The 23,872-nt window shown below is 43.4% G+C and overlaps 1 protein-coding gene across 2 annotated transcripts; it reads left to right on the top strand.

Moving 5' to 3' along the window:
• Window positions 1–593: 593 nt before the first annotated feature.
• Window positions 594–23,101, top strand: ints2 (integrator complex subunit 2). Of its 2 annotated transcripts, none has more exons than XM_014137883.2 (25): window positions 594–1,178; window positions 1,744–2,069; window positions 2,638–2,776; window positions 2,991–3,093; window positions 3,284–3,397; window positions 7,207–7,337; window positions 7,544–7,714; window positions 7,812–8,032; window positions 8,264–8,389; window positions 10,040–10,111; window positions 10,844–10,958; window positions 11,400–11,468; window positions 11,705–11,839; window positions 12,103–12,282; window positions 14,652–14,763; window positions 15,424–15,528; window positions 16,011–16,175; window positions 18,475–18,676; window positions 19,494–19,619; window positions 19,920–20,127; window positions 20,473–20,754; window positions 21,272–21,379; window positions 21,563–21,668; window positions 21,944–22,120; window positions 22,627–23,101. In XM_014137883.2, exons 2-25 carry the CDS (start codon window positions 1,777–1,779, stop codon window positions 22,806–22,808), a joined length of 3,642 nt encoding a protein of 1,213 aa, XP_013993358.1. In that variant the 5' UTR covers window positions 594–1,178; window positions 1,744–1,776; the 3' UTR covers window positions 22,809–23,101. The 2 variants fall into 2 exon arrangements, with proteins under 2 accessions (XP_013993358.1, XP_013993359.1); XM_014137884.2 differs by having other exon boundaries at window positions 1,752–2,069.
• Window positions 23,102–23,872: the final 771 nt, after the last annotated feature.

The raw sequence follows: 23,872 nt of genomic DNA on the forward strand, positions 1-23,872 counted from the left end.
TGGTTTGTTTTTTTGACTCCATTTCTGAGTGGTTACGGATGCATTTAGACCAACTCTATTTTACTTCTATGTGATAGTAAATGTGTGGTGTAAATGAACTTTAACCGGATATGGAGGGAAGCCCATGGATATGCAGTGTTTATTTGTGCACAGAGGAAGATTGATCTCTTGTATCTTCGCCTGTTCGGAATAAAACTGTACTTTCACTAAAATCCAATGTCATGTATTTTCTCTTGCATACTTCTGACACCTGAACATATTCATGCATAAGACTGCAAGACATTATTTATTGTAAAAATCTAGGCCTATGGACGATGGTCTGCTTTTGTGTGTAGACAGGCCTGTATACAGATGTATCTATATATTATTTGAACTCAGAAAAATGTGATTCCAATGTATACAAATAGTGCCGTTTTTTTTACTAAAATGTTTTTTAAGTCATGGTCCAAATCGGGATTGTTACAGGATCTGCATTTTTTTAAATAGTCTGTCAACAAGAAAAAAATATTTGTGATTCAGGCAGATAGTAGTCCGCAAGGATGATGAAAGCATTGACAGTCCCGGTCCTGGAGACCCGATTGTGCAGGGTTTTATTCTAGCCCAGTTCTAACCTGATTCAACATCAGTGTGCGCTGGCACTAGATAGTGTTCACTGGAACAAAGTCCTTCAACCCTGTAGAATAATAAGAGGGAAAAAGCGTTATAGACTTTTGTAAAACAGTTGCTAAAAGATAACGTATTAATATTGTTCCTTTATTCAACCATGATTTTGTTTGGCTGTCATCCAGGGGGGTAGAGGAGCACTCTGACAAAAAGTGCACGCGGAGCGCCCGAATGCATGCTAGTAATGCTAGTGCTAGCTACTCCTAGGCACTCTGCTAGCTAGCGGTGGTGGCTGAACATTTTGCCCACATTTGCCCATATAGCCTTTAATGTTGAAATAGTCACTTATGTACATTATTGTGATCACATTGGAAATATTTATCTGAACGTTGAATTACTTTGTACAGACAGATTCGTAAGAATGAGACTGTCAGAGTTCGCGAGCTAGCTACGTTAGCTAACTGTTAGGAGAAATACGGATACAGCGAATGCATACGAGTGGTTGTTGTGTTACGTGAGTGAGAGGTTTGACGTCCTAAAGGCTACATTCCTTCGTTGAAACATCTCTAAAGAAGGTAATGTTACATTTATACCGGTGACGTGATTTATTATCGATTAATGGTAACATGTATATTTAAAGAACCACCGTCAGACATACTAGGCAAGCTTATCTAGCTGTAGCTGACTGAGCTAACTAGCAAGGTAGCTAACTAGCTACTAGTTATGTTAACATCAGCCCATATTGCCATTTTTTTTATCGTGAAATCATGTTAATGTAAACTAGTTTAACTAACTATGTAAGCTCCCTGCTCTTAAAATCATCAGGAAGTGTTTCATGATCATGTTGTAACGTTAGCTAGCTAAGAAGTCTGCACAAAGCGAGTTTAGCTTAGCTAGTAGGCTTGTTAGCAATGCCTTTTATTCACAGCCTGTTCCTGAATAAGTCGCTAACTTGCTGATAAACTAAGGATGCTAAATTATTTTTGTGCACATGACTGCATAGAAAACACTAACATTGAAGCTCCAAATCCAAAGCAACATAAACTTCTGAAGCAAGTTAATTGAATGCCAAGCTACAAATAGTTCAACTTTAATTTGGAGCATCAGGACAGCATCAACTAGAAACCTCACTCTGTCCAGTCTCTCAGGTGTGGACCCAGAGTACCAGCAGAGATGTCAGAAAGTGCAGGGCTGCAGTTTGTCAGCCCATATGCCTTTGAGGCCATGCAGAAAGTGGATGTGGTGCGTCTGGCTGCCCTGAGTGACCCAGAGCTGAGGCTGCTGCTGCCCTGCCTGGTTCGGATGGCTCTGTGTGCCCCAGCCGACCAGAGCCAGTCCTGGGCCCAGGACAAGAAGCTCATCCTGCGCCTGCTCTCCGGGGTGGAGGCTGTCAACTCCATTGTGGCCCTCCTGTCTGTCGATTTCCATGCTTTGGAGCAGGATGCCAGGAAGGAGCAGCAACTCAGGTAAAACCTTTGAATGATCTCAGAGACACTAGTTAACTGTATTATTACACTCAAGGACACTCAACTCAAGTAAACAACTCATACAGATCGAGTAGATGTGTTTGGTTAGTAATATGACTAACCTCATATTTAGCTTTTTGTAAAAAAAACTTGGAGAATCAAAATCAAATACATATTTTTTGTCTCTCCCTTTTGTTTAGCAGCATAAAGAGTTTGTTCAGCATGTTGTGTGGATGGTAGGGTCAGGACCAGTAATGCAATATTTTTTTCCATTGCAAAAATTTAAAACATGAAGTAGACAACTCTTTTGTCCTTTAAAAATCTGCTGTATGTACAATATTGTGTGCTATAGCTTGGAAAATAAATACATGTGACTGGATGACAACATAATGATTTGTTTTCAACATTAGGGCTATTTTCCTAAATAAGATAAATCCGCTTCGTGTTTTCTTTCCTTGCCATGATACCAACAAGTATCGCAATATTAGTATTGCGATACTGGTGTTGTCCCAGCCTTAGTGGATCGGAGATACTGATTGTTCTGGTGTGGTGGTGTCCCCTCTGACAGGCACAAGGCGGGTGGCTCTAATGGAGAGAGCATCCTGGTGTCTCAGCTGCAGCATGGCCTCACCCTGGAGTTTGAACACAGTGACCCTCTCAGGAGACTCAGGCTGGCACTCAGTGAACTACTGGCCATCATGAACAAGGTAACAGTCATCTCACTGCTTCCCACGTGGTTAGTTTAACATGTGTATGGCGCTTTTCCAGGTCCTCAAAGCACTTTACCAGGCAAGGGGGAAGCTCACCACCAATGGGTAGCGCCCAACTGAATCACGTGGCCCTGCCTTTAGCAAGCGTACAGTTTATCATACTCAATTTTGTATTTGTGTGTTGTTAATTTGGCTGTGTTTTGTCTTACAGGTGGCTGATTCCAATGGGGAATGGTTCCTGAAGTCCTCTGAGCTATTTGAGAGCCCTGTTTACCTGGAAGAAGTTGCAGATGTTCTCTGTATACTTCAAGCAGGTACTCGCATCAATAGAAAATACCTCATTATGTGGAAATGACCCTGTTTTCTAAAACATACCTATTTGAGAATCAGCAATTTCTCTGATTTTTGATTTGGAAGCTGAAGCTTTTCTCAGATCAAATAACTGGTTTTGCACGGAACCCCCAAGTTTGATGTCTGCAGTCTCTCTCCCCCCCTTGTCCTCAGAGTTGCCCTCTCTGCTGCCCATCATAGATGTGGCAGAGGCTTTGCTGCATGTGAGAAACGGTGACTGGTTTCTGTGCCTGCTGGTTGCCAACGTCCCTGACAGCTTTAATGAAGGTAGGGTGAAAGATGCAAAATAATGTCTATGAAAATTAACAATAAATATATATTCTGTGTTTGGACTGTTACACAAATTGTATGTTGCACAAATTGTTTAGCTTTACCATGCCTGTACTACTAATTATAAGACCGCATTAGTTGATTAGCTGGTTTTATTGAGCCTGCAGCCCACATATGTTTGGCAAGCTGATCCTAGTCTATAGGTGGAGTATATTTAATCTAATAGAATAATCAGTGTCTGTATAGATCCCATTGTAATTCTAAGCAGATAAGTATTGACATTGGCTGCCTATTCCACATTTCTTCACCCAGTTAGGTATTTCCCCTTGTAATTGGACAATGTTTCAGCCCCAGAGGTAGGACTAGATTAATGTGTTCTCCTTATAATATAGATGATGAGTATAATTGTCTTGCTACTGGCCCAGAGTGTGTGTGTTCTCTGCTTTGAGAGACACGTTATGAAGATCTAGCCCTGCTAGCAGCCTCTCTGGTGCCTTCTTATCACCCAGGGGGTCAGGCCTGAGTCAATAGCTTATTTGCGTTAGCGAGGCCAGCGAGAAGGAAGCAGTCAGTCAGCAGACATTACATAGCGCTGAACATTAGTGAATCCTCATGGCTTGCTATTGGAATTGGCCTCTTTCATATAAATGGGCGGGAAATGGGCCCTGTCTCGAGGCATAACTTTGCCCAGCATATTTACTTTTTCCATTCCTTTACCTAGATTTGTGTGTATTAGGTATATGTTGTGAAATTGTTAGATATTGTCGGAGCTAGAAACACAAGCATTTTGCTACACCCGCAATAGCATCTGCTAAACGCGTGTATGTGACCAATACAATTTGATTTGAACATGAAGAGGTAACTAACTTGGTCTCCTTGAGTCTTTTATGGCTTATGCAATTCTTCGTAGGTAGGCGAGATGGAAGATAAAAAATAGTTTCAGTTAGTCCTGAGCAATTAACCGAAATCGTTATTTCTTGGGGTTATTAAACAACTAATTGACCGACGTCGGTTCAATTACTTGAATAACATTTACTTATGTTTTTGTGAGCTCAACGTGCCGTTTCTCAAGAGAAATCAAATCATTCATGAGATAAATAACTATGTGGGACGTTTGGAAGATGTCGTCTTCATTAGACAAATATAAAACTTAGTTCTGCGCAGAAACGTGGTAATTGACTACGATGAGCATAATCCATTGCGTATGTTCATTACTGCCACGGTCAGAGGCAGATGCACACAGACCATGAGAGCGGAATGACACCACCAAGACGAAAGAAATAGAGTTCGTGAGGTAGCTCTACCAGATTGATCGTTAAAGTAGTTGATAATAAGCAGTCTTGAAAGTATGCCTTATCTACTTTGAAGAACTAGTACAATTATTTTGTCAGCCAGCTAGCTACTACTAGCCTAGCTAAATAGTATGACTCATTCAATAGGGAGCACAGAGATAAAGGGCCCCAAAGCGCACACATTCCTGGAACGCGCCTCTTTTCAGTTTGCTGCAGCTAGCGACTAACGAGCTGCAAAAAACACTCAAACTGGAACATTTTATCTCCATCTCTTCATTCAAAGATTCAATCATGGACACTCTTACTGACAGTTGTGGCTGCTTCACGTGATGTATTGTTGTCTCTACCTTCTTGCCCTTTGTGCTGTTGTCTGTGCCCAATAATGTTTGTACCCTGTTTTGTGCTGCTACCATGTTGTTGTGTTGCTACCATGCTGTTTTCATGTGTTACTGCCATGCTATGTTGTCTAAGGTCTCTCTTTATGTAGTAGTGTGGTGTGTCTCTTGTCGTGATGTGTGTGTTGTCCTATATATATCTATGCACTCACACTCTGTCGGAGCTAGAAACACAAGCATTTCGCTACACCCGCAATAACATCTGTTAAACAAGTATATGTGACCAACACAATTTGAACATTAAGAGGTAACTAACTTGGTCTCCTTGAGTCTTTTATGGCTTATGCAATTCTTCATAAGTAGGGGAGATGGAAGCTAAAATAGTTTGTTAGCTAATGACTGCCTACAATGACGGCCTACCAAAAGGCAAAAGCCCTCCTGCGGGGATGAGTCATCCCCGCAGGAGGGATTTTGCCTTTTGGTAGGCCGTCATTGTAAATAAGAATTTGTTCTTAACTGACTTGCCTAGTTAAATGAATAAAATAAAAGATGGTTGGCTGGTGGGAGGAGCTATAGGAGGACAGGCTCATTGTAACGGCTGGAATGGAATCAATGGAACTGTATCAAACATGGAAACAACATGTTTGACTCGGTTCCATTTATTCCAGTCCATCCATTACAATGAGCCTGTCCTCCTATAGCTCCTCCCACCAGCCTCCACTGTTGTCTGGCTGGCTGGCTGCTACTGCCTGAGTACCACTGAACACGCAGATTGGCAAGTGTTTTTCTGTTGGTCATTAGAAAAACAAGATTTCAGTCTTGGTGTGTTTCCTGACTGATTCCGCATTTGGTTAATAATGTTTGTCCCCCGTGAGACACTGTAGTCACGGAAGCCTACGTCACTTCCTCAAAATTCCCAGAATGAATATAAGATGACAAATGTAGATGTTTCTGCCAAGGATGTTTTAGTTGCGCAATTGTTCATCTTAGGTGTTTGGTGCAGTATTTCTCAAGTAAAAGAATGTTCAACATGTTGTCTTATGTAAATGAAGTTGGACTGCTGGACAGGCCTGTCTCAATGTCTATGCTATTGGATAGAGAACTCACCGCAGCTGTTCACCCAATGTTAGTGGGCAAACGGACATTGTCAAATCAAAACCCAACCTTCATTTACCCATTGTGATGCACAGATGTTCCAAACTCTGTTTTAGACAAGACTGACTTTATGGCACAAATTATCCTATTTACACTTTGTAGTAAAATATGACACGATAATAACTGTTTCTGACTCATATCGATGCCACATAGGCCATTCAAAGGGATTTGTTTCTTTTTAAGGAATGAAAAATAATAGTCATCAAATAAGTAATATACAGAACTGAAATGTTTGATTTTAAAGTCGGTAATGTGAATATGTTATGGCTAATAAGTGATAAGCCGTAATGGGCATTAACTACCATAATGGGGCTCTAATTGTTTTATTTTGTGTTACAGCATTCCACCCACTCTGTCAGAAAAAAGGCAGGTGATGGCTGAGGGAAGCTCTAAAATAATGTGAAATCTTTTTTATTGAACAAACGAACCACAGCCGAACCGACCTCAAACAGCACTAATCGCTCAGCACTAGTTTCAGTGCATGTCAGTCTGTTGGCCATAAACATTTAGTCTTTTAAACTGTCAGCTACAGGGAATAACCAGTCAAAAAGAGAAGCCCTGTTAAAGTGCATGTGCTTTTGAAAGCTATTCGATCTTATTTACAGGCAAATAAATGAGTAATGATTCCATGCTTCATTGGATTTCTGTAAGCAGTCCGTCTACTATGGCATAATGCACTGCTACAGGTGAAGCAAACAGAGAGAGAAAATGCTCTGGTGGGACAAAGAACAATTGTTACAGATCCTTGAGAGAAGGTTAAAAACATGGAACAATGGCTCGTTTTCATGCATCTTTCATATCTTATTAATAACAACAAATTATTTGAATAACCCAAACATGAAAATGTATTATCAAAATCAAATTTCCTCAGTCAAATCCCATTATTCCATAACTTTTTTTATTTGTACGGATTTCATACAGATGTATTTGTAAAATAGTATTTTGATAAGAAAATGTAACACATCCTCTGAAAAGAACAACCGTTCTCCGCATAACATGTAACTGATATCTGTGGTGTGTTCAGTGTGCAGGGGCCTGATAAAGAATGGGGAGCGTCAGGATGAGGAGAGCATGGGAGGGAGACGCAGGACAGAGGCCCTGAGACAGCTGTGTCAGATGAACCCCTCCCAGGCACTCAACATCAGAGCCATGGTGGTGAGTCCATCTCTCTTATGGCTTTTTCACACTGTCGTACTGACATGAACCATTTGTCCTTTCCAGCAACTAGGGCGGATTTGTAACCGGGCCAGCATAGTACAGCTCGGCTCTTAAACCGTAGAGCTGTGCAAATGCCACTGCTGTTTGCTGCCCTGATGAAAACTGTCATGCTGTCCTGTCCACTGTGTGTTTGTCCTCCCCAGGTGGAGGAGTGTCACCTGCCAGGTCTGGGTGTGGCCCTGACCCTGGACTATAAGCCTGACACGGCCGATGATGCAGTCAGCCCTCTGGTGTCCTACGTCAGTGGGCTGCTGCTGGGCACCAATGGGAAAGTACGCACCTGGTTCAGCATGTTCATACGCAACGGACAACAGGTGAGGAACACTGCCTACAGTGAGATTTGAATTATACAAATGTACATTCTGCTCCTCAAACACACACACACTCTCTTACAAAACTCCCCTCCCTCAGAGGAAGCGTGAGAGCAGTTCAGTGCTGTGGCAGATGCGTAGGCAGCTGTTGTTGGAGCTGGTGGCCATCTTGCCCCGGTCACGCAGCACCCACGAGCCCAACGACAGTGTGGAGGACGCAGAGAGCAGCTCTGGGTACTCTGGTCTCCGGGAGGAGCACGTGGTGAAGGCCTCCGCCCTGCTCAGACTCTACTGTGCCCTCATGGGCATCGCTGGACTCAGGTAGGTGACACCGAGGAGGAGGAGAGGGAGGGGAGATCAGTTGGGATAGCACTGATGGTCTCTGATAGTTCCACTGTTTGAAATGTTCATGAATTATTTTCATGAGGGAGGGGTTGGTACCTTGGGTGATTTTATTATTAGAATTTTTTTTAAAGGATGTAATTAACCTTTGGAAGATTGCTGTGTGTTTGTGTCATGTTGAAGTAATGTGTGTCTTTCCCCCGTTGACAGGCCCACTGATGAGGAGGCAGAGCAGCTCCTCCAGCTCATGACCAGTCGACCCCCGGCCACTCCAGCTGGGGTTCGATTTGTTTCTCTGTCCTTCTGTAAACTACTGGCCTTCCCCACACTCGTCAGGTAGGACCACGAGCAACATCTTTATATGAATTTGATGTATAAAAACACACGTCAGGAAAAAATGACACTGACGTGTTCAACATTAAATGGTTGGGAGGAGAGGGCAATACTAGTCAGGGCTTAACATGAACTTTTTTAGCCACTTGTCCTTTGGACAAGAAGGACAGATTTAAAAAAATAAAAATAAATAATAAGTAATACTTTTAAAAATGTTAAATGGTCTATAACACAATTTTAAAACGCATTGCTATCTTTTTTTTTACCATAGAGAATCAGACAGAAATGAAGGCTACACTCTGCCTATTGGTCTCAAAAAGTCTCAAAATACAACACTCCCCTTTAAAGGCTCTCCTGGAGGATAGTTGGCCACTCTTGTTAGCCTATAAAATATTACAACATTAGTCTACAATTACAACCAAATACTTTTTCATCTCTTTATAAAATACTTCCCTCTAGGGATCCAAAATTAATACAAACACTGCACGTAATTGTATTTTTTTAAAGCAATGAGGTTGATTCAACCGATCAGACCGTTTAGCTTAAAATGTTGTTCAACTTTTATTTCTTCATATTATAAGCTGAACAATGTGCACATGGCTGTAGGGTACGTGCCAATGTTCCAACAATGCAATTTGCGGGAAAACACCGTTCTCAAAAGCGCATGGCACGTGCAAGTGGTTTCATGTGACAGAGATGAAAATATCCATTACAAATGAAGAATGAGGGGAGCTCTAAAGATGTATCAACTAGCATGGGTGACTAATATGGCTAAAATGTATGTCTTTGGCTGCTGGACAATAAAATAATGTTGATTTTGAAAACCAATAGAACATGAGAAAAATGTTGGTTTCAATCAATTAATTGTTTCTAAAATAATTCCCTCAACATTTCTGTGGTTGTATTTTGGCTAGGCTACTTTAAAACAAGGTAAGACATGCTTCATAAAATGACATAAAACGTCTAGGTTTTAAACAATTACGTTTATGGTTAAACCGTTTTGAAATGCTCACCGCCTCCACTCAGATTCAAGGTGGGTGATGTGCAGTGCTCAACAGGCACGGCCCTTAACTCTTCAGTCTTGTGACCATTTGATCTGAAGTAACGTGCCTCCTTTGTTGACCGAATCAGGCCTTTAGGTGTTAATGTTAATTATCCTTCGTTATATTTGTCAAACATGACTGTTCAGCCTATATTTATATAATTAAAAGTAATTCAAGTTTGGATACATTTTCTGGAACATCCCTCATGTCAACATCGGTTTGGACATGAGGCTGTAGCTAATATGCGCGTAGGCATTTTTATTTATGTGTGTAATTGTTTGAAATTGTGATTTAACAACTTAAATCTATTATTCTTGTCTGACTTTTTAAAACTTGTCCTGGACAAGAGGACAAGCGTTAATGTCGAGCTCTGCTAGTATAAAAAACACACAAATGAACACAGTACAAAGTATTCACAGCTCTGATCTAATGTGTCAATGTGACAGTGAAAGGCTAACAGTAGTCTTTGTATCTACTACCAAGCAGATGGCAGAAAGATTCTCGCTGGGTTAACAGAGCCAGATTAAACAGGTGGCTTCTCTAGAGTGTTATACTGAGTGGTATCTGTGGCTACATGACGGTGTTTTGTGATATTGTGTCTCTCCTGCAGCACCCCGGAGCAGGAGCAGCTGATGGTGATGTGGCTCAGCTGGATGATCAAAGAAGAGGAGTACTTTGAGAGGTGAGGATGGTGACTTGGTCCTTATGTGATGATAGACATTATCAGACCTGGGTTCAAACAGTATGTGTTTTCTTTCATATACTTTAGCTTTCCTTGATTGCGGTTCAATCGGTGCAATCATTTCACACGATATGGGCATTTCATTAGCAAAACTCCAAAATGGTCATGATGACATGAGTCATGCATGTCTCTCGACATTCAGTAATTGTCTTCCAGTTAAACAGGCTCAGAATTTAACAATGTCTGACAAAGAAGTGCCCTGAGTGTTCTTTTTCATGCCCCCAGTTCCAGTCAGAGTTCCCTGTATTTCTGTAGTAGGAGAAAGGCTGAGGCCAGACAGAGCTCGTCTCAAAACAAACAGTGCAGGGATGCGAGGCAGGGTGGGTGGTGATGGATGAGGGGAGGAGTTGGGCTGGAAGGGGGAACAAACCCGGGAGGCCCCGACAGGCTTTTAAAAATGTAATAAGCTCTTCATTGAACCATGAGTTATCACTGCAGCAGCCCAACTCCCCCTCTGGGATGGTAAATGAGTGTTGGCCGGCGCCGTGGAGGGGACACTAGGCCGGAGGAGGGGGGTGTCTAATATAGCTGGGCATAATCATTTTATTAAAGCGCTGTCCTCTAAGATGCATTGTAAGCCGCTGGTTTAAATCTCTCTCTCTCTCTCCTCTGTCTCTCCTGACCCCCTTTTTTTCTCTCTCTCCCTCTCTCACACACTCTTATGTTGTACAGTGCTGCAGGGGTCGCCGCTTCCTTCGGAGAGATGCTATTACTGGTTGCCATGTATTTCCATAGCAACCAGCTCAGCGCCATCATCGAGCTGGTCTGCTCCACTTTGGGGATGAAGGTAAGGTGGAGGGATCGATAGTCCAGTCAGAGGGAGAGTGGCTAACTGTTTTACTTCCTCCACTTCAGCTATGCAGGGATCCTACAAACAGAGAGGGCTGCCTGCTGATACACTGACTGTTGTGTTCAGTTATTTTTGCTGTCATTTCATTTCTCAGAGAAAGAGGGTGCAATGTAATTTGGTTGTATTGAATTTTATTCTCACCTTAGGCTGTCTGCACTGTATCCATTCTGCTTTTGTCATGTAGAATTTCTGTTATCCAATATGAATAGAGTGGAATTATTAACTGCCAGGTTCATTCATTGCCCTCAGGATGTTTTCACTAGGTACTGGCTGCAATAAAAGCAACTCTCTTGGTTGATACCAGTCTAACTGATCCTTCTGTAAATGATACCAGTCTAAACTGATCTCTTGGTAAATGCCACCCTTTCTTCCCTGCAGATTGCAATTAAGCCCAGCTCTCTGAGCAAAATGAAGACCATCTTTACCCAGGAGATTTTCACTGAGCAGGTACTTCAGCCACATATACACTTGTCCACAGTTAGCCTAATCTTTTTAGATGGCATATTTCTTTATGATTTACATGTTGTTTATTTGCTATACAGTGCCATATTATTTCAGTAATTTAATCATTTACCTATTTCAACTTGTTTCATTCTTCATTTATTTTTATTTTTTTGGACTGATTTGATCCTCCATCCGTAGTATTGGCCAGGTGTATTGAAACTGTATTGATTTTTGTCGAGGTGGTCACTGCCCACGCTGTGCGGGTGGCGGTTACCAACAACCTGAGTGCCAACATCACAGGCTTCCTGCCCATCCACTGTATCTACCAGCTGCTCCGCAGCAGAGCCTTCACCAAGCACAAGGTCTCCATCAAGGTAGGCCGTTCTCCAGTCTGTGGTTCTGTTATTGGCCTCGTGCCTTTTCTGTTCATTCATGGCTCCATCTACTGGTTACTTCCAATGAATGAGGGTTGTGGCTTTGGTGAGCAGCATGGTGAATTCCACTTGCTATAAAAGGAGATGTGGGAAAGAGCACTTACACCTGATAAATAGTTTAACTGTTTACTGGTACAATAGTCTATACAACAAATGCATATTAATATTCACATTAATACTGTTGAATTCCATGTCTCCAATAGGACTGGATCTACAGGCAGCTGTGTGAGACATCCACCCCACTCCACACCCAGCTGCTGCCCCTCATCGATGTGTACATCAACTCCATCCTGACCCCAGCCTCCAAGGCCAACCCTGAGGCCACCAACCAGCCAATCACTGAGCAGGAGATCCTCACCGTCTACCAAGGCTCCACTGCAGGGGTGAATGAGTTATTAAACACGCACGTAACACACACACACACACACACACACACACACACACACACACACACACACACACACACACACACACACCCACCCACATGGGGTAAGGTTTTCTACAGACTGGGGTGGGTTTTCCTCTTACTTTTTACCTAGCCTTTGCTCCTTTCATATTTATTTTGATCCTGACAAACTCCCCAGTCCCTGTCAGTGACAAGAATACCCATAACATGATGCTGCCACCACAAAACTTGAACATACATGGGGTTTTCACCCAAACCTGTAGTTTTTAATTTAGGCCAAAAAGTTAATTCCTTTGTCGTGCAGTATTACCTAACGGCCTTGTTGCCAACAGAATATATATATATTTTTTTTAAATTTTGACACAGGCTTCATTCTTTTCATTTAGTCATACAGGCCAATGTGGACTGAATGCATTGTTGTTGATCCTCTTAGTTTTCAAGTATTGTGGTGGCAGCATCATGTTATGGGTATGATTGTCACTAGCAGGGACTGGGGAGTTTGTCAGCATCAAAATAAATATAGTAGCAAACGCCCAGGTAAAAAGAGGAAAACCCACTGTCTTTTCCTGTAAACCTAACCTAGTTAAATAAAGGTTAAATAAACATTTAAAAAAATAATCTTGGGATAGTTTTATTTTTCAGCGGGACAATTACATTTCATTGGTAAAGACACCGAATGGCTTACCAAGAGGTGCTGAATGGTCCAGTCACAGTCCTTATGTAAATCTTGTAAATCAGAGACAAGGTTTGAATGTTGCTTTCCATCAATGATTCCCAACCAAATGTATTGAGTTTGAGCAATTTATACAAAAACAATAGATTTATGTTGCCCTCAGAGTAGTGCAAGGTTGCTAGAATCTTATTTAAAATGATCCACAGCTATAATAGCCCCTGTCGGTATTCGATAGAACGTGACCTTTTGTTGTCTGCTTGTTTTAGTCAATTGCAAAACTACATTTAAGAAAAGTACAATACGTCTAAAAATGACTTTTCCTGACCATTCTCACTACTTAGAAAAATGTAATATTGTAGGCCTGCGTGAGTGCTAGCTAGCTACCGACCGGAACAGCTAGCCAATACCAACAACACAAACAAACGGACTATACAGCTACAAGTAGTGAGTGGAGTTAAACGGACTATACTGAACAAGTTAAAAGTCTTACCTGTGATGAAATGTTTTCCACACACATAGCTACGTGTAGCCTACTTGAACACAGCGTCCCCACATTTCCCACTCCCACACCAAATAGCCTGAAGCCACAGGGATCTTCTTGCAGGCTCCATTTCCCTACATGGGAGCATTTCGAACTGTAGGTTGGGACTTTTAACCTGGTTACGTGTACATTGAAGAATACAGCAGCTTTTCGGCGTGTTTTGTAATTTCTGTATAATTGATGACGAAGTTGGCTCTTATTTTACAATGGTGGCCAGTAGGAAAGAGTGTTTGGGGAAAAACAATCTATGGGTGGGGTCAAGGGAATTTCTGATTATTATGTGAATATCGAGTATGGCTGCCATAGGTGCTTCCACTAAGTGTTAACCCAGGGGTCTTTTATTAATTTGGAAAATGTTCTATAAAATAAATGTCACTTTGAAAATGTGGAGTAGGTTGTGTAGATCGGTTGGAGAAAAAAATCGAATTGAATCCATTTTTATATTTAATTTTAAGGCAGTGAAATGTGGAGACAGTGCAAGGGGTCAAAACCCCTTCCATCAACGGCTAATTAATATGAGAAAAACATGTCAAACAGATCAAACTAGCTCTATTAACAGCCCAAATATATAAATGTATCCATCCCCTCGCATGCTGTAAAATATAGATTGCTCAAACAGGTTGTACATGCTTTGGAGATAAACAAGGTTTGACACAATCACTGGATGGTGCAGATTTAAAAGCAAGCAGCGATACAAAGCCACCATGTAAAATATTCACGTTAAATGGTAGTTGGTCCGTTTCAATTAATCTGACCATTCGTTATGTTTAGAGGCCATTGGGAGTAAATTGCCTTTAATATCATTATAGTCTCCCTGGTCTATTGGGATGTCTGCAGCCACTGACATAATATTTAACGATGTCATACATCAGCAACGCCGTATTCATGTCCTGTCATCCACTTTGTTCTTTTATTCCGCCTTGGTTGCCCTAGAAGGTCAGAGAGGGGGTCATTTGTCGCTAGTAGCCCATTGGCCCTGCAGTGTAGAACACACTGTGGTGACCTGCCCCTGACCTCTCCTCGTCTCTGTCTCTCCATGCTCTCTCTTCCCTCTCTTTCTCTCCTCCTCTATCTCACTCTCTATCGGTCTCCCCCCGATCTCGCTCTCTCTTTCTCCATCTCTCTCTGGCAGGGAGAGGGTGGTCGAGCGGTGCGTTCCAGATACAGCATCACCACACAGCTCCTCATCCTCTACTATATTCTGTCCTATGAGGAGGCTCTCCTGTCCAACACTAAACAACTGGGTATGTATCCTACACGATCTCCTCCTGGGTATGTACCATGGGGATCCCCTAGTAAAACCATAGTGTATGTTACTCCTGAACGTCATTCATTCAGCCACTCTTGGCTTCTCTCCTAGCTACCCTGTTGCTGCTTTTTCTTCTCCTCCACTCAGGCACTTTCATTGTCTTCTCCATTGAAGAAGGTATACTGTGTTTGGAATGGGCAGAGAGAGAGTGTCAGGGAACCAAGAGAAAAGGCAGGCTTTGTCCTCTGTTGTTAAGCTACTAGGAAACTGTGTGTTGCTATGGGGGATTCCTTTCTCCCCTCCTGGCTTGGCTGGCTTGGCTTTCTCTCAAGCTTCCATTTATTCTCAATAGCCAGCCAAGTATAATGTCCAGGGGAGGTGTTACCTACTGGACTGAAGGACATGGCAAAGTCAGTATTTCTTGGATGATAAGGTCTTCCCACCCTTCATTAGTCCTCATTTACGTCTGTGTTAGTTTATACATATGCTCCCCTCTTAATTGTTGTGCTGCTGCACCCTTCAAGCAGGAATAATGATGCCCATCAGCATTGTTATTGAAGCCATTTCAGTGAAGAATCACCCCACTCTGGTAGTACTCACGCAGGGTGTTTTTAAGTAGACAGCAGGGCCAAATCAACCTCTCCTCTCTCCTCAGCTCTGATGCAGAGGAAGCCCAAGTCGTACTCTGCCATACTCATGGACCAGATCCCCATCAAATACCTCATCACCCAGGCCCAGGGCCTGCAACAGGAGTTGGGGGGTAAGTACATCAAATGTACAGGGTATCCCTAAGTACTTATTACAGTAAGTAGGGGTTGGAGTGTCTTTGAATTGAATCGGTCATATGTAATGCCCCATCAACATAGATTCTGTGTATATGCAAAGTGCACCCAGATCATTTAGGGAGTCAAAGTGTATAATTTGTAACTTAAAATGTAATTTATTATATTTTTTTACCAGATAATTGTTAATGTTATGAAAGCAACTAGCCTACTGATTAACCTACTACACTTTCTCTTTTGGTGCTCCAGGAAGTTTAGGTAGGCACCCATTTGCCAGGTAGCCAGTGTTTAGTGTAGGCTACCATCAACCTAATGCAAGCCATTCTTACCTGCTAATTTGTAACACTGTGTGTATAACTTATTTCAGTGTATTAGCCTTCTTTAGGGTCAGCGTTCTTTTACTTTGCTTGTTTTAATGTCATGTCTTTTGACTCCTCTCCTTTCCTCCCCCCCTCCCCAGGCCTCCACTCGGCCTTGCTGCGGCTGCTGGCCACTAACTACCCCCACCTGTGTATGGTGGAGGACTGGGTGTGTGAGGAGGAGGTGACAGGAACCCTGCCTCTGCTCCGGAGGATGCTGCTCACCTCTAACACCTGCAGATACTCCCAGACACAACTCCACGACGGTGAGACTGGGGAGGTTGAGGGGAATTGTGGGGAATGGGGTTTAGGGTGGAGAGAGAACACTTTTGGGAATGGTGAGTTTACATCAGATTTTATGGGACTAGTTGTTGAAGAAGCCCTGTAAGAGGCCAATAAAGAGTAATGTGCAGTGTTGGGCTTTGGGAAGGTAGTTGGGACTCAACAGAGAAGAGTAGTTCTAGACTCCGTAATAGTGAGTGGGATAAACACAGGGTCATGTGATGAAAAGTGTGTTGTTATCCTGCAGTAAGGGCTTCAGTGTCAGATTATCATGCTGCTATTGGCCTCTAATAGAGAGATGGAGCCCCCTGGTAGATCATCATGGCTGCATCCCAAATGGCACCCTTTTCCCTAAATATGCACTACTTTTGTAGGGCATAGGGTGCCATTTGAGACACAAATACTTTCTCTGTCAGGGAATCAGACTTACTACTGCTGCATAGCTCCAAGGCACTGCTAACCTAATCTCATCTGTAAAACTACATCTGATTTAGGAGGGAAATAATCTATCTACACGCAAATTTAATCCAATATTCTCCCCATCAAAAACAAAATACATATTCTTTGTAAGAAAATCTTTAAATTTGAATCGTAACCTGGAGCTTGTTTCTTGGTTATGTAAGTAATTTCACTAGTGTGCCGTTTTTGAAACGAAGAGAAAGAGAAGGCCCAGAGGCGACCGTCTCCTGGATTACAGTGGACACAGAGGGGGAAGGAGAGGAGGGATCCTACACTGCAGCAAAACAGAGGCTTGGTGGTGTTCAGTAGAGCCTGGGATGCAAGCAGTGCTTTTATGTCATAGTGATATTAACAGCCTCTGTTGTTGGGGAGGTTGACCTTTTAAGTGAATCAGCTGCAGAACAGAACAGAGCAGAAGAGAGAGGAGTTGAAACTAGAGAGGTGTGTATACTCTCCCTCTCGCTTTCTCTTGCTTTTTTCCCTTTCTACCCATGCCATCTGCTCCCTCCATCCACATTGATGTGAAATAAGTGGACAGGTGAAAGCAAGCCTCACGATTGACCTCTGCTATATCACCTTCAGGCTGTCCTGTGGTTTCAGATCAGTGGAGTGGAAGGAAAGGAGACTAGATTGGCTTGATACAATCTATTAACACTCTGGGCCAGTTTCCCAAACCCAGAGTAATTTTAGGCCTGGACTACACATCTCCATTGAAAGTGCTTTTTAGTCCAGGACTAGGTTTGATCTGTGTCTGGGAAACCAACCCTAAATAAACCGTCTTAAAGGGGCAGTCTAGGATTTGTACATTTTTATTTTTGGACTTCTAAATGAAATATAAGAGGTTTAATTTCTCCAGCCCCATCCCTCAGCGGTAGGGCTGCATGATATGGGCAAAAAATCTAATCACTAATTATTTTATTTATTTTGCACTAAATATTGCGATTTGACTTCCGATATTTAAAAAAACACTTGGATGAACTGTTGAAATCATATATAATAATTATTCTAATTATGTGGTTGGAATACAGTGTTTGGAATGACAACGAATGAAAAAGACAGGTAGGAGTAGTGACAGGGTAGGAACCTAAATATTGGTCATTTTTCCAGGGAACCCTAGTTAGATTTGAATAGCTGTTACATTCAGACAAAGATTTTAGAATATGCTTCACTATTCCTCTCTGATTCAGAACATGCTGTAGCACAAACATGTTGATCTACACCACCACTGTATTAGAGCTACAGTTTGTTAGCCAGATTTGCCCTATCTCAGTCAGTGCATTTAGCTAGCTAGTTAGTGTTAGCAATTAGCATTAGCAGCTAACGGCCCAAAAAATTGGGCACATGCAGCTTGCTAAGACTAACTAACTAGCATTTGCTGATGGCAAGATAAACAAACTAATAGTAAAATAAATAAAAATTGATTTATTTTTAAGAAGCAAAGTATGCAGCATCGTTCTTGTTTGGATTCTGTTGAGGGTGAATCTACAGCGAGGAGAACTGCTGCCTGCTTGAGTGAGTGACAGGGGGCGGGACTTGGTTTGTGTGGAAAAGCATCCTAGAGGGAGAAACTACAATCGGAGTAAACTATGAAAACAGATGTTACAGGTGGCTGAATGGTGTTTCAAAATATTGCCAAAAATATGGATCTCTTGCGATGTGGATAAGCAATTTTTATGTAAATTCGATAATTGTTCAGCCATACTCAGCAGTTTACCAAAACAAGTTCCTGGGTGTCCGCTTTTAAGTTTTTTCGAATCCAGGATCGGCCCTTTTAAGACTCCACTCTCTAACTAAAAGCTTTTTCTTCTCTTCCCTCACTCCCAGCCTTCCAGAAGGTTCCCTCCAGTGGTCCCAGACTTATGAGGATGCTGGACCACCTGACCCTGCTGTCAGCTGGAGATCTGATCCCCTACGCCGAGGCTCTGACGGGTAGCATGGGTCTGCTACTGGGCCCCAGTGTCCCCCGACGCATCCCCCAGACCCTCAACAAGCTCTGGATGGTCCTCAACACTGTCATGCCCCGCAGGTCAGCAATATTATAGAGAGGAAGGGCTTGTTTGCTGGATGTCGCGACCAGAGATGGGGTTCATGTTCAATTCCATTTCTGTGTCTTCACTGGTGGTGATAAGGGGGTGGACCCTCAGTGCCCCAGTGTTTCCAGGGGCACAGAGCTACAGTCAGCAGGAGCAGGCAGGCGGACCAATCAATCCCCGCATGCACGGATAGCTACTCTGTAATGAGGACACGACAGCTCAGGGCAGGAAAAAGGGAGGGGACTCTCCAGGGTTTGGGACATAATGGATTGTTTTCCTCCCCCTCCTCATCCCCTCTTCAACTGTCTGTGATGGTATTGAATGGTGCTGTGCAGAGGGAGGCCTGTGGGGAGGAAGGAGTGATAAAGCTGGAAGGGAGCGCTGGTGTTGGAGTGTCGGCCTCTCACAGGAACCATTTGATTAATGTCATACAGTCTGCAGGAGGGAACACAGACAACAGACTCTGGGTGAAGAGAACTGGAGGAAAGCTGCTTCTCTGTCTGAAAGGACAGCTTGTCCTTGCTTGACTGCATCATTAGAATTTTCAATGGGAAAATGAAAGGTGTTAGCAATTTAATAGATTTGATCATCACAAAATAGATCTGCTGCTACTGGATAGCTAGTAATAACATAATCCCTATAAAGAAACCTTGTGACTATGTTTAGAAGTCCACAGCATAGTGAAACATTCTGCAACAGAAAATGTGTGTTGGACAAGTTCAGGTAATTCATCAGTGGGGCACTTTGTCTGAAAACATTTTCTCCCCACTGACCATGGCCCTGCTCTCTTTCCTCCATGTTTTACTCCAGGCTGTGGGTGATGACGGTGAATGCCCTGCAGCCCTCAGTGAAGATGCTGAGGCAGCAGAGGTATATTCAGAATGACCTGATGGTTGACCCCCTCATTGTGCTGCGCTGTGACCAAAGGGTCTACAGGTAGGCTACAGCACATGGTTATCTTTACTGTTGCACCTTTTGCTTTGCGTACGGTCTGAAACAAGTTTCAAGGGTCAGGAAAACAGATTGCCAACTGTCTATAGCTGGAATGTGCAGAGACACACACACACACAAGTGTACTGTGGGAGACATTTTGATCAAATTTGGGCGGGAGAAGGGCTCAAGATATTTTAATCCCAATGTATTGTTTTGCAATTGTACACTTGTACACTTTGTAAAACACACAATGAAGCCTACATCATTATGTGAGTAAATAACATCTTTGTGTCCCTTCCTCAGGTGTCCCCCTCTGATGGACATTGTCCTCCACATGCTGAATGGCTACCTCCTGGCCTCCAAGGCCTACCTCAACTCCCACCTGAAGGAAACAGCAGACTTCGACCGGCAGAGCCAGACCATCTCTAACCTGGGCCTGGGACAGGCTGGACAGCCAGACACCCCAGAGGTCACCAGAGAGGAGCTGAAGAACGCACTGCTGGCCGCTCAGGTAACACAGTGGGAGAGACACCCACTCATACATACCCTTTCACACAGCTGTACTATACTTGGGAGGACTTTTTGGGGACCAACAATGGATTCACATTCAAAATCCTATTTTCCCTAAACCTAAATCTAATCCAAACTCTAAAAATAGCCTTTTTGCAAGTGAGGACCGGCAAAATGTTCTCACTTATCAGAATTTTAGTTGGTTTACTATTCTTCTGAGGACTTCTGGTACTCACAAGTATAGTAAAACGTGTCCACACACATAGAGTGTATAGTACGTCAGTCATTTCAGTTGTAGGTAGAATCTCACATTACGTCTCTGTCTTGTTCATCTCTCTGACTCCAGGACAGTGCTGCAGTCCAGATCCTGCTGGAGGTGTGTCTGCCCACCTCAGAGGTGCAGACTGGGCCCCTAGGGGCTGGGGGCGACGCTGAGAGCCTGCTCCAGAGCATGAGGGCTGCGCCCGGGCCCATCAAACAGGAAGAGGGGGCCAGGAGAGCGGAAGGGGAAGGCGAGCCGGATGGGGGGTTACTCAGTGACCTGAGGGAGGTGCAGTGTCTCATCTGCTGTCTGTTGCACCAGATGTTCATCGCTGACCCCAACATTGCCAAACTGGTGCACTTCCAGGTGAACACTGTTCTACTACGTACAATAGATGTTTTTTTCAAAATTCCAAACGGACCCCTAGCCCCTTTGTCGATAAGGCTTCAAGGTCTGAAAGTGTCAATACAGATGTGATCCCGTCATGGCAGCATTTAGTCATAACCAACAGTATAACAAAATGGCGTCTACAGGCTGAGATTATGAATGTGTCCTCCCGTGTGCCACAGAAGAGCTGTTGTCAGTGATCAGTATGTGAGTCGTGAGAGGGGAAGGAATGTCCTGCAGCCTGAATGACTGCAGCAGTCCCAGTAGTAGGAGGCTGCCATATGTTTCACTTCATCAACACAATCCTGCCCCTCTGTCGCAGTAATCCTGCCTGCTTGGATCCATGCTGTGCACACAAGCTGCCGCTGCGGCTACCTTGTGTGTTTACATCACAAGACAGAAGCTCAGTCAAAGCTACTACTTACCCTCTGCTTTTCACTCCTCTTTTTACTTTCATTCCATTCTGTCTCCTTTCTTCTCTCACCTTCTGTCTCAGGGTTACCCTCAAGCTCTGCTACCCCTGACCGTGGCTGGCATCCCTTCCATCCATATCTGCCTGGACTTCATCCCAGAGCTGCTGGCCCAGCCCCAGCTGGAGAAACAGGTGAGCCCTCCTGTGTCCTCATCTGGCATGCAAGCCCACAAAGCTGAGCAAGATTAGCCCTGTACCTTTGTCAGTGTTTTACATCAATTTGTTTCCAGGCCTGTTTAAGCAACATTTCTACTGAAACCTGTCTCTCAGGACAGAAAGTACTGGCATTACTATGGTTCTTGACTCCCTCTACAGATCTTTGCCATCCAGCTGCTGTCCCACCTGTGTACCCAGTACGCCCTGCCCAAGTCCCTCAGCGTGGCCCGCCTGGCCGTCAGCGTCATGGCCACGCTGCTCACAGGTCATCTCTCTCGCTTTATCCATCTATCACTCTCCACCTCCCCCGTCTCTACCCTGTCATTGTTGGCCCTCTTTTTGCTCCCCTTACTGCATCATGTCTTACTGGCAGTGTCTCCCTGTCTATGTACTCTGGTATGTTAGTGCCATCTCCTGGTGGGTCTCTGTTAGTGCAGCATTGTCATCACTCATAACAGCCTTTTCCCCTGTTAGGTCTAGGTACAGCTTGTTCTAGCCTCCTTGCTGTTCATGATGTTTATCTCTATCGCTCTCCCTCAGTGCTGACCCGTGCCAAGCGTTTCTCCTTCTTCATGCCTACCCTGCCGTGCCTGGTGGCGTTCTGCCAGGCCTTCCCTCCACTCTACGATGACGTGGCGACCCTGCTGGTGCAGGTGGGACAGGTCTGTGCCTCCGACGTGTCCACCAAGACCAGGGACATCGACCCGCTCATCACCAGTAAGTGTGTGTGTGTGTGTGTTGAAAGGGAACACTGCCTCTACCTCGCTCTCTAACCAAGGGGCATGAATTGAGGAGGAAACTGAAGAGGAAAGTATTGGAGGGCAGTGGAAGTTGATAAAAACCAATGTGTCTCGGCCCTTAGCCATCAGCCTTTATCACGGTTAGTGTAATAAAATGTGTTTTTGTGTGCTTTGGAATATACTAGAGAACTCATTCTAATTGCAATGCTCCCATAGTCTTTTTTTCAGTAGTGTTGGATCTAATTTTATAGGAAAAGACCATGTACAGATTTACTCATTAGTGTAACTGCATTGGAGATGTGGTCGATTCCACCTAAATTTCAGTCAGTTCAGGCACTACTGTATGTCCAATTCATCTGCCAGGAATTGAATCGAAGTTGACCCGAACACTGAACAAGAGATGAGCATTTATAAAGGTGCATCAATAGCAGTACAGTCTAACATCCCTCTTCTCTCTCCTGTACCCCTCCTTCCCTCCCTCAGGGCTGCAGTACCTGAAGGAGAAGCCCCAGGAGGTGTTGGTTCCAGGAGGGGACAAGTCCAAGCTGAGCCTTCCCCAGAGGGCAGCAGAGGACCTGGGTGGTGCCGACCCGGATGTCCAGCTCTGCTACCGGATTGAAGCCACCTTCATGGACATCATCAGCACCAGCCAACACGGACTATAGACACAGAGACTTGCAGGTGTGCAGGTGGAGGGAGCACTGGGGCTGGGTTGTACGTTTAGATATGAGTGTTATTTTTAATGTGTATGTTGTAGTGTGCGATGTCTGTATTTTGTAGGTAATGAAAGATACAATATTCTGTAGGTCTGTTTTCTTGACCATTGTAAAAATATTTTTCTAAGCTGACTTCTTTCTCAGCAAAAAAAAAAAGTTTTTTTGAAATGATCAGGTAACCTTGAATTATGTAGTGTTTTTGTATTGTACATCTTGTTTGTATTAAAAAAAACTTAAACTTAGACTCATCGATATGACATTGCCACAAGCAGCAGGATCAACTGCAGACATTGCAAATGAGCGCAATGCAAGACTATGCACTCACAACAGTTGCGCTCCACTCTGCTGCAACGTTGGCTGCTATTAGAAACACTGATATGTGAATGCTTCCATACTAGGTTACTGCTTGGAATGGAAAACGCTGCCAACTAACCTGGTATTGGTGATACTCTCTTCGTTCTCGATTCTGGAGCACAGTTATCTTATAAATGTCCAGTTACAGATGGTTCTACAAACACTAAAGAACTCCGAAATATAGTAAATCCATATTTTGTATCGATTGAGAAATGCCTTTTGCTTGTGTGTAGATCTTTGTTTTGGTCGCATTGTGTGATGTGCTGTCGTCTACTTCTACACGTGGCGGAATCGCATAGAAACACTAGTTCTGGGAAATGTTAATGTGTGGCAGCTATAATGGCAAGGAACCTTGCGCAGTACAAAACATGGATTTACACATTTTCTGCGTTCTCGCTCGTGTTTGTGCACTGAACAAAAATATAAACGCAACATGCAACAATTTCAAAGATTTTACTGATTTACAGTTTATATATGGAAATCTGTCAATTGAAAAAATCATTAGGCCTTAATCTATGGCTTTCATATTACTGGGAATACAAATATGTATCAGTTGGTCTGAGTGAGCCTCAGGATCTCGTCACGGTATCACGTAGTTTATGCCTGCCCCTACCATAACCCCACCACCACCATGGGGCACTCTGTTCACAACTTTGACA

Source organism: Salmo salar, chromosome ssa13 (genome assembly GCF_905237065.1).
Source record: "Salmo salar chromosome ssa13, Ssal_v3.1, whole genome shotgun sequence".
Lineage (NCBI taxonomy): Eukaryota > Metazoa > Chordata > Actinopteri > Salmoniformes > Salmonidae > Salmo > Salmo salar.